Source organism: Olea europaea, unplaced genomic scaffold (assembly GCF_002742605.1).
Source record: "Olea europaea var. sylvestris unplaced genomic scaffold, O_europaea_v1 scaffold2863, whole genome shotgun sequence".
In the NCBI taxonomy this organism is placed as follows: Eukaryota; Viridiplantae; Streptophyta; class Magnoliopsida; order Lamiales; family Oleaceae; genus Olea; species Olea europaea.
In genome coordinates, this window is record NW_019247157.1 from 1 (window position 1) to 10,777 (window position 10,777).

Sequence of the window (10,777 nt, forward strand, 5' to 3'; positions counted from 1 at the left end):
AATTTGTTATCGCTAATGTCGAAAACCGTGGCGCTCTTCAGGAGTGTTATTTCTTCAGGCAAGCAACCCGAGAGTGCATTGTTCGACAAAAGGATTTCATCCAATGTGTTCGCCATTTTGCCAATGCTCTTCGGAATACAACCATGGAATTTGTTGTTGGACAAAACCAGCACTGAAACAGTGGAATTTCCAAAATTTTCAGGGATGGTTGAGTGGAACCGGTTGTCATTCAAGAAAAGTGCGTCAAGTGGCTTATTGAAGAGTTGGGGAGGCAATTGTCCTTCGAAATCATTGTACCTAAGGTCGAGGTATTTTAGAGATGGTAACTCTAAGACAACCTCGGGGAAAGGTCCAACAAAACGATTGTTGCTAACATCAAGTTCAAAGAGAAGGGTCAGCTTCGCAATGCTTTTTGGAATGATCCCACAAAACCTATTGGAATTAAGGTGGAGAAGGCTAATGTCCACCAAGTGACCAATCTCGATAGGTAGGTGTCCTGCAATGTCCGCATGGTTCAAGTCGACCCCAGCGACGACAGACTGTTTAGGATTGTCGAGCGCTTGTGCACAGAACACACCATTGTAGGCGCACACATTAGCACCCTCCCAATTAGCTGTAAAGTTCTGTGGATCCGAGTAAATAGCTTTCTTAAACGCCTGAAGGGCAATGTAGGCTTTCTTGAGCCTTGGATTGGCAAATGTTAAACGAGCATCAATCTCGTATTCGGATTCGTTAGGAAGGCTATCATCATCTGGGTGGTGCAACAGCTGACGGCGTGCTATATAAGCCGCCTCAGCATCTGTTAAAGCTGAAGAAAAGGACGAGAAAAGTGAAAGAAAAACGACAAGAAAGCAGCCAAAGGCATTCATTTTTGATGGGTTAGCCATGATTGACCCCCTTGGACAAACCCAAGGCCGCTTATAGTTATCATCTGCAGGAAGAAATGAGGGTGTTATATGGAGATGCCAATCAAACTTCTGCGGATTCGGAGGGCTCTAACGAATTTCAGACACTAATTTGGGGGTCTCTGCTTGGATTTAGGCAAGTTTTTCTCCATGGAACAACATGGGAAATTGCTAAAAATAGGCTTACAGTAATCACCATCCAAACATGAAAAAAAAGATATTCGCAAGTCAAAATGTTAATATTTTGACAAGGAGATCTGTGCTCGACTGGAAAGCTTCGGCTGCTTCAGGGTTCCTTTTACCCATTGTCTTTCAAACTACGGAAACTTCCATGTGCAAACTGCGACATGGTATCAGCATTTTAACACAAAAATGTCTCTCAGTTCAAAACAATCACGTTGGTGAATTGGTATGGTCAATTCAATTTATAATTAAGTTCGTCTCATTTTCAACTATATTATATATTTTTACATTGTTCTATAATTTTTCCCACTTTTTAACCGCATATTCTCTTAAATAAATCACTTTTAAAAAAGTAACTCTTAACTAAAGTTGATCTAGTTAGCACGGAGACCGTCTAAACTATTCTCCAAAGTGCTTGACCACAAGCCAGAATAGGCATTCAAGATGTAAATCAAACTCACTGCTCAAACAAACTCAATTTGTTCAATAAGCCACATCTTTTATACATATATTAACATATCTTTTGAGTTATATTTATACCACTGACGACAAAATTCGATGCAAAAACTCCATTTACAATCTTGTTGAAGAGGTCACAAATTGTTCAAACAACTACTAGGTACATTTTCACAAAGGATCATGAATCAGGATGAGCCGATAATCATCATCAATCTGTCTCGTGATCAGGCACTGGAGAATACCAAGCCGGGTATCGTCCTCTGGCTCTAAGCAATCTTGTGAAGGGCGAATCCGGCATTCTAGCTTTCTCCTCTTCCTCGAGCTCGTCGAACGTCTTGGGCAAACCATCCGGGATCGGACAAGGCACCGTGTCTGTATTTTTTGCAGTCGCGTGCTTCAGCGACTCCTTGCATTCCTTCTTTGCTTTGTGAATTTCTGCAACTCCATGTAAACATCCAACTAGAGATTTTACACCACCAGCTTCAATAATTAGTCTTTCTAACTCCTCCTTTGGGACCTCTTCCTGATGAATACCATAATAGCCAAAACATATTAGTTTTTGAATCCAATAGGTTTTGTGTTACAATCTTAAAATATTTATAATAAAAGATGAATTCATTCATCGCATAAACTTCTTGGTATAAGCAAGAAATTTATGCTATGAGTGATTAGACACTACTATAAACGAAATTTTAAATTCTTTTTCGACCTGCAATAGTTTAGACGTAGCTTAAAAGTCATTTATCTAGGAATTATAGAGACGTACTTTTTGGCAAAAAGGCAAGAAAAAAGACTTGACTTTTTAAGCCCAACAAAACATCCCTAAAGAACATCTCATTAAACAAGCCATAAATATGGTTTAAAACTACTTTTTCTTGGACATATGTCTAAAAGATTCTATTCATCTCATCAAATTTAGAACTTACTTCAAGTTGTTTGAGCTCAAAATATGCCCTCCAGCAGCTATAAGAATCATCCCCTTCAAGCGTTGAACAATAATCTAAACATCCATCACACAAAAGAAATTAAGTCGATTATTAGAGCCAAAGAAAGAGATTTAAATACTTTTATAAAACATCATTAATTCAAAAGGCTCCAAGAATTTTATAAAAATAAGAAAAAAAACTTGCCTGCGAGTTGGGTTTCTGATTTCTGAATCAAAGGGGGTTCTTTAAAAGCTCTATCAATTTTGCTTCTGCTAAACGGCTCCAGCTTGGGTATATAAGCATTGTTTCTTGAAGAACAACGAATGGTTCTTGAACTTGAACTTGAACTTGACAAATTAACAAGAAAACTGCTTAAAGATGAAGAAGAATCGAAAGGCACTGTTTGAATCATCTGTTTGTTTCTGCAATAGTTGATTTCAGAGAAGAGTAATGCTAATGCACTTATTGTTTCGGGTTTTTATTTATAAAGAAAAGAAATGATGAGTTTCAATATGTCATTGGATAAGGATGAAATATTTACGTGCTATATAAGCCGCCTCAGCATCTGTTAAAGCTGAAGAAAAGGACGAGAAAAATGAAAGAAAAACGACAAGAAAGCAGCCAAAGGCATTCATTTTTGATGGGTTAGCCATGATTGACCCCCTTGGACAAACCCAAGGCCGCTTATAGTTATCATCTTCAGGAAGAAATGAGGGTGTTATATGGAGATACCAATCAAACTTCTGCGGATTTGGAGGGCTCTAACGAATTTCAGACACAAAATTTGGGGGTCTCTGCTTGGATTTAGGCAAGTTTTTCTCCATGGAACAACATGGGAAATTGCTAAAAATAGGGTTACAGTAATCACCATCCAAACATGAAAAAAAAGATATTCGCAAGTCAAAATGTTAATATTTTGACAAGGAGATCTGTGCTCGACTGGAAAGCTTCGGCTGCTTCAGGGTTTCTTTTACTCATTGTCTTTCAAACTACGGAAACTTCCATGTGCAAACAGCGCCATGGTATAAGCATTTTAACACAAAAATGTCTCTCAGTTCAAAACAGTCACGTTGGTGAATTGGTATGGTCAATTCAATTTATAATTAAGTTCTTGTCTCATTTTCAACTATATTATGGCCCCGTTTGTTTATCATTTTGATAAGAATGAGAATGAAAAATATAACCGTTATGGATCCCATACAATAGATAGAAATTTAAATTTGGTGGTTTGATGCGATAAATAACGGTCATATTTTTCATTTTAATGGAGAAATAAAGGGAAACAAACAAGGACTATATATTTTCAAAAAGAAATCACTTTTAAAAAAAGTAACTCTTAACTAAAGTTGATCTAGTTAGCACCGAGTCACAATGGACCGTCTAAACTATTCTCCAAAGTGCTTGACCACAAGTCAGAATAGGCATTCAAGATGTAAATCAAGCTCATTGCTAAAACAAACTCAATTTGTTCAATAAGCCACATCTTTTATACATATATTAACATATCTTTTGAGTTATATTATACCACTAACACGACAAAGTTCGATGCAAAAACTCTATTTACAATCTTGTTGAAGAGGTCACAAATTGTTCAAACTACTAGGTACATTTTCACAAAGGATCATGAATCAGGATGAGCCGATAATCATCATCAATCTGTCTCGTGATCAGGCACTGGAGAATACCAAGCCGGGTATCGTCCTCTAGCTCTAAGCAATCTTGTGAAGGGCGAATCCGGCATTCTAGCTTTCTCCTCTTCCTCGAGCTCGTCGAACGTCTTGGGCAAACCATCCGGGATCGGACAAGGCACCGTGTCTGCATTTTTTGCAGTCGCGTGCTTCAGCGACTCCTTGCATTCCTTCTTTGCTTTGTGAATTTCTGCAACTCCATGTAAACATCCAACTAGAGATTTTACACCACCAGCTTCAATAATTAGTCTTTCTAACTCCTCCTTTGGGACTTCTTCCTGATGAATACCATAATAGCCAAAACACATTAGTTTTTGAATCCAATAGGTTTTGTGTTACAATCTTAAAATATTTATAATAAAAGATGAATTCATCGCATAAACTTCTTGCTTATATTTATTGAATTTTGCAAAAACTACCAAGAAATTTATGCTATGAGTGATTAGACACTACTATAAACGAAATTTTAAATTCTTTTTCGACCTGCAATAGTTTAGAAGTAGCTTAAAAGTTACTTATCTTGGAATTATAGAGACATACTTACTGGAAAAAAGGAAAGAAAAAAGACTTGACTTTTTAAGCCCAACAAAACATCCCTAAAGAACATCTCATTAAACAAGCCATAAATATGGTTTAAAACTACTTTTTCTTGGACATATGTCTAAAAGATTCTATTCATCTCATCAAATTTAGAACTTACTTCAAGTTGTTTGAGCTCAAAATATGCCCTCCAGCAGCTATAAGATTCATCCCCTTCAAGCGTTGAACAATAATCTAAACACCCATCACCAAAAGAAATTAACTCGATCATTAGAGCCAAAGACAGAGATTTGAATACTTTCATAAGACATCATTAATTCAAAATGGTCCAAGATTTATCACCACAAAAAAAAAAAAAAAAAAGGATAGAGAGAACTTGCCTGCAAGTTGGGTTTCTGATTTCTGAATCAAAGGGGGTTCTTTAAAAGCTCTATCAATTTTGCTTCTGCTAAACGGCTCCAGCTTGGGTATATAAGCATTGTTTCTTGAAGAACAACGAATGGTTCTTGAACTTGAACTTGATCTTGACCAATTAACAAGAAAACTGCTTAAAGATGAAGAAGAATCGAAAGGCACTGTTTGAATCATCTGTTTGTTTCTGCAATAGTTGATTTCAGAGAAGAGTAATGCTAATGCACTTATTGTTTCGGGTTTTTATTTATAAAGAAATGATGAGTTTCAATATGTCATTGGATAAGGATGAGATATTTTTAATTATTTTTTGTAATTGTTGTGAGATAATCTAACAGACAGTTGAATTATTTAATTTGGTTTTTTGTGACGGATGAATCCTTGTGGGACCGTAGAACGAGTCGTAGATGGGAAAAGTAGGACGCGGCGTAGGGATTGGAGGGAAAACTGCGGGCTTCGTTTCGCAAAACCAGGGAGTGGTGAGGGCTGTTATAATTGAATTGAAATAGTATAGCTTTTAAGATATTTTGTTTCTGTCTTGCCCTTTTCGATTGAATATTTTATTGGCTAAAAGAAATTTCATTTTCAAAATTTCAGTCCCTTCTTCGTTCATGATCCGCTAAGTTGTTTATTATGGACAAGTCAATACAAGACGTAGCGTGTGTGCTTTGCACAATTCATTACAATAATGTAAAGAATATTATTTAAGAGATAAGGAATGTCGGTTATGAATATTTTATAAAATTTCTGTTTGTTTTTCATTCTTTCCCCCATTAAAATGAAAAATATAATCTTTATCCATCACATCAAGTTATTAAATTTGAATTTATATCTATTGTGTGGGGTTCATAACGACTATATTGTTTATTCTCAAAACTTTTATTAACAGATCGATTTTGAATGATTTTATTAGCAATTTTTAAAAAAATCTAAGTTATGATTGGATGATTTTACAATCGGTTTTTAATTTATAATTTCTTATATGATTTTTGTCTCATATATAATATTTTACTTATAAGTACTTTTTTTGCATATAAGATGCTATGCACTATAAAACTTATAAAATTAAATATTTACTTAAAATGTAAGTTAAGCCTCGTTATGCATCCATTTTTTTTAAAATGTATTTTTCTCTCTCTTTTTTTAACCACACATTTTTTATTAAAATAATATTACACGTAAATAAAAAAAATTCTTTATTTTTCGACCACATATTTTTCATCAATTTACTATTTTTACATAAAAATGGCTCACAAACACCCCCTTAGTAAATTTTATAATTATAAGTTAATTTTGTACTTTTAAATAGTTTTACATAAGGGAATTTTTTACTTGTAATTAATTTTTAATATTTTACAAATGAATTGTTGTTATTAGTAGTTATATAAATAAATTTTTACACAAAAGTGATCTATTATCTGATAAGTAATTCTTTACTAACAATAAATAAATTGTTTTGCTTATAAATAATTTAGTTAGTCAATGTATTTTAATTTACAAGTTAGTTTTAAACAAAATATGCTGGTTGAAAATAATTATTTTATATAGGAAAAAATTAGAAGATAATATGAGCGAAGTGGCCAAAAACCCACCAAATCGATTGAGAAAAATAGTCAAAATTACACTACATCAATTTTGAGTGATTTTTAAATGATTCAAAATTAGCGCCTAGAAACATTATCGAGCACCGATTATTTCAATCTCTTATAAATGGCGTTAACCAAAATCGGTCAAAAGCAATGAGAAAAAACTCCCAAGCAATATGCACGCCTTTTATTTGCATTCAAAATTTTGAGAGTATAAAGTGACTATAGTTGAGATGGAATGATAGTGAGAGAGAGGGAGGGAAAAAACGCAGAGTAAGAATTTGTTAGCAAAACCACATCGAAATGAGTGCCCTACTTTCTTTGGGAAGATATGATTAAGAGAAATTATCGAGTTTTCATAAATTGTCATGCTTTCAATTGAAATTTGGGTGTGTTTCATAAGTAGGAAATTCCATGGAAAATGAACTTGTAATTCCATCTTTTCAGTTTTTTTATGTCTGATTGACAAAAATTTTCTTGGAATTCATTTTCCGCTTGTTGATACCACATAAACATTTTCCTTCTTTTTGGGAAAAAATGAATTTCATTTTCCCAGATTACTGTAGCAATTTTTTTCGTTTATTTTTTATTTTTTTGGCAATGAAAACAAATTTTAAGAATAATTGTAAAATTTTTTCCCTTTAATTGACAATTTCCATGTAAAATAAAATCAAACGAACACCAAAAGATAGATGATTTTCTTGAAATTTTTTTTTTGGTTGGCAATGAAAACAAATTTCATCCTCAATACCAATAAAATATATCCCATTAATTGATAATTTTTATATAAAACAAAGTTAAATGAACACAAAAAAAATACTTTTATTTCAACATTTTTTTACTTGAAAAATTATACCAGTTAAATACAATTATTTACAATTTCAAAGAAAATAATTTTTAGGCAATTCAATTCCTTAAAATTCGTTTTCAATTCAATTTCAGGTTTGTAACCAAACGACCCTTAGAAACAAATTAATCATTACTCTTCTGAGTAAGCAAGCTCTATACCCTTCGAAGATGGCCCATACGAGGTTCCTACTTCATATTTTTTTAACTCTTGTTCCGCTACTTTGTTTGCATTATAGATAAAGGTAGATATTATTCTAATTACATATTTGTATTATTTTGAAAATGATATCAGTTATGCATTTGGATTCAATATCTTTGAAATAATTCTCAAACTCACTATTGTGTTTTGAATCGATCTGATTTAATTGCATTAGTAGCTAAATGTTAAATAATTATTTCTGATGATGTTTTGTGGGATATCTAAGCTCACGTTTGGTAGAATTTAAAATCTAAATTTTAATCTAAGTTAGTCAATAATTAATTTTAGCAACATAATGTATGGATCCCACAACATTCTATTCGAATAATGCTAATTGCAATCACTCACTATCATCGCAATATATCAAATTACTACCATCATATGTATGACATGTAGAACGACTACGATAAGAAGTGACTGCAAAGTTCTCTCATTTCAACCAACTTCTTAGAGCAATATGTCTCCAACTTCTCTCTTTTTTTTTTATTTTTTATTTTTTTAAAACCAACATCGACATATCTTTAATTAGCAAAGTTCATCCCTACTGATCTGTCCAAAAATTATAGTATGTTGGTATAAAAAGATAACTTTATGCTTCAATATTAAATAAACAATAAAATGACAATTTCGATATAAAGGAAAACTATATGAAAGTTAGCGGAGTTTGGCCCTACCAATGTTGGGATGTTGAAATTGGCACTAGAAATCACGACAATCAACGTGTGCCAGAGTGGCGACAACGATTCCCGGTTGCTTAGTAAACTTTAGATGAACTTAATTTTGTAATGAAGCAACAATGGGGTCATTTATTAGGTATGGGTGTGAGAGGTATAACTGAGTCCTCATACACCGTAGCAAATCTCTATAAAAACACACACGTGCACACTTGTATTAAGGAAGCAATAAGAAGAAGAAGAACATAAGTAAAACCTGACAATTTCCAGGAGGTGAAGAAATGCGACTCCTCTTCTAATAGAAAATTGCACAATATGTCATCTACTTATTATTAACAAAATTTTCTTCAACCTATTTTCAGAAAAATGTAAATAATCTCTAACTTTTCATTATGATTGTATTAGGTTTCTCTATAAAAACACACACGTGCACACTTGTATTAAGGAAGCAATAAGAAGAAGAAGAACATAAGTAAAACCTGACAATTTCCAGGAGGTGAAGAAATGCGACTCCTCTTCTAATAGAAAATTGCACAATATGTCATCTACTTATTATTAACAAAATTTTCTTCAACCTATTTTCAGAAAAATGTAAATAATCTCTAACTTTTCATTATGATTGTATTAGGTTGGGTTGGGTTGTGTGTCCATATAGTATATATTGCTACGATAAAATAAAATTTTATAAAAATAAATTGTAACTTTGTTTGTTTGTTGCATTTATGAGCATGCGAACTAAATTGATTATGTTTGCTAGTAATAATATAAGTTAGGTATTTTTATTGAGAAGTACAGTGTGATACAACTTTTATTTTGATAATCAGTAATTTGTTCACGAACAACATATAAAGTTCGATATCTTGTATTGAAAAGTTGTAGTGCTAATCGATTAACTGTTTGAATCGGTGCTAAGCACCAATTTAGGTGGCAGGTAAGATGACATGGAAATGAGTCACATATAAAGATGATTTATCATTTGTATGTCATATAAACTGATGCTTTATAACATTCTTCTTAATCAAAAGTTTCAATAAGTTTGAAGTTTAAGATCAAGCGAAATAAAGAACGGGAATTCGTGTTAGGAACGTCACCCCGAAGCTTAAATATTTTATGTTGAATGGTAATAAATTTGAGCTCAATGTTTTAGCGTGAGATCAACTTTGACGTATACGATTGGTTCACGGGGATCGTTCAAGAAAATAAAACTTAAGTTAACAGGAATAATTAAATGGGTGAAAATGGTCATTTAGGCTCTTACCTAGTTATCGAATATCGAATGAGGATAAAATACATATACGACTAATTAGATGATAGTATTGCATGTATGTATACATTAGTTTTCGTGATCTAATATATTTCAAAAATGCAATCTTATGCTATAGGAATTAAAAAAAAAAAAAAAAGACTAATAATTAGATTATGCTTTCTTGTTTGTCTAGATATGATCTAATTGTTGGAGCTTGAATAACATATATGGTGTCAAATTTTGTAATATATGAAGAGAATTAGATTGTCGAACCCACGTGGATTGATATATATAATTCCTACTAAATACTATGATTATTTTAACTTTTACCTTGTCTAGAAAATCAAGTTAAAGTGGATGTTTCGATACTAACCTAATGTGGATGTGGTGGCGGTTCAAGTAAAATAAGGCAAATTGTAAGAGATTTATCAATGTAAGAAATCTCATGGAATGATTTCACCACACTATCAACAATATTTTTCAATTTTTATATATTTCTATCAATTTTTCCTAAGTTTATGGACAAGAACCTTAGATTAATCTTGTTAATTCTCTCGAGTGTCAAATAGAACTTATCTCTATCTTTTAATTCTAATATCTCTATTTCGAATTAAAAATATAGAAATTATCAAGTACGTTGTTCTTATATGGGATAAGGCTCAAATATTTCATTTTTTTTTCGAAACTCACAAAATCTCGATTACATTATTCTTAGATCACGCCTAAATCTCACTCACACGAGTATCAAAATTTAAAGTCTCAAATCATTCAACTATTGATCAGGTAATTGAAAGCAATGCGCAAGAATAAACACAATTAAACTAATGGAAAAATCAAACGAATTAACTATATTAGCGTCCTAATGTATCTCAGGTTAGCTTACATCAAACTCTAGATTTAGAATTTAGTTCATGATTAAGAGAAACAACATAATCCAATTTAATAGAAAGAACATGGAGAAGAAAAGAGTAGGAAAATTTGATTTGTCACTTGAATCTTCCTTCTAATTGTTGTCGTTCTTGCTCTCAATCAATTTCTTCTTAGTTTGCCTCGAGCCGTCTTCTTCCTCCCAAAGTAGGTCTTCATATTTATAATCCCTTAAAGTTTCAAG

At 32.6% G+C, this 10,777-nt stretch overlaps 3 protein-coding genes across 3 annotated transcripts; all 3 read right to left on the reverse strand.

Moving 5' to 3' along the window:
* Positions 1 to 5: 5 nt before the first annotated feature.
* On the reverse strand, positions 6 to 1,330 carry LOC111384183 (pollen-specific leucine-rich repeat extensin-like protein 4; the record flags this gene model as incomplete). Its single annotated transcript, XM_023008444.1, has 1 exon — positions 6 to 1,330. A coding segment is annotated over exon 1 (882 nt), but the record flags the coding sequence as incomplete, so codon positions are not given.
* Positions 1,331 to 1,566: 236 nt separating this feature from the next.
* Positions 1,567 to 2,948, reverse strand: LOC111384182 (CCG-binding protein 1-like). The gene is made up of 3 exons (XM_023008443.1): positions 2,678 to 2,948; positions 2,474 to 2,547; positions 1,567 to 2,070 (listed from the first exon to the last, which is right to left on the reverse strand). Exons 1-3 carry the CDS (start codon positions 2,883 to 2,885, stop codon positions 1,756 to 1,758), a joined length of 597 nt encoding a protein of 198 aa, XP_022864211.1. The 5' UTR covers positions 2,886 to 2,948; the 3' UTR covers positions 1,567 to 1,755.
* Positions 2,949 to 3,904: 956 nt separating this feature from the next.
* LOC111384180 (CCG-binding protein 1-like) lies at positions 3,905 to 5,400 on the reverse strand. Its single transcript, XM_023008441.1, has 3 exons — positions 5,082 to 5,400; positions 4,862 to 4,935; positions 3,905 to 4,439 (listed from the first exon to the last, which is right to left on the reverse strand). Exons 1-3 carry the CDS (start codon positions 5,287 to 5,289, stop codon positions 4,125 to 4,127), a joined length of 597 nt encoding a protein of 198 aa, XP_022864209.1. The 5' UTR covers positions 5,290 to 5,400; the 3' UTR covers positions 3,905 to 4,124.
* Between the last annotated feature and the right edge of the window lie 5,377 nt (positions 5,401 to 10,777).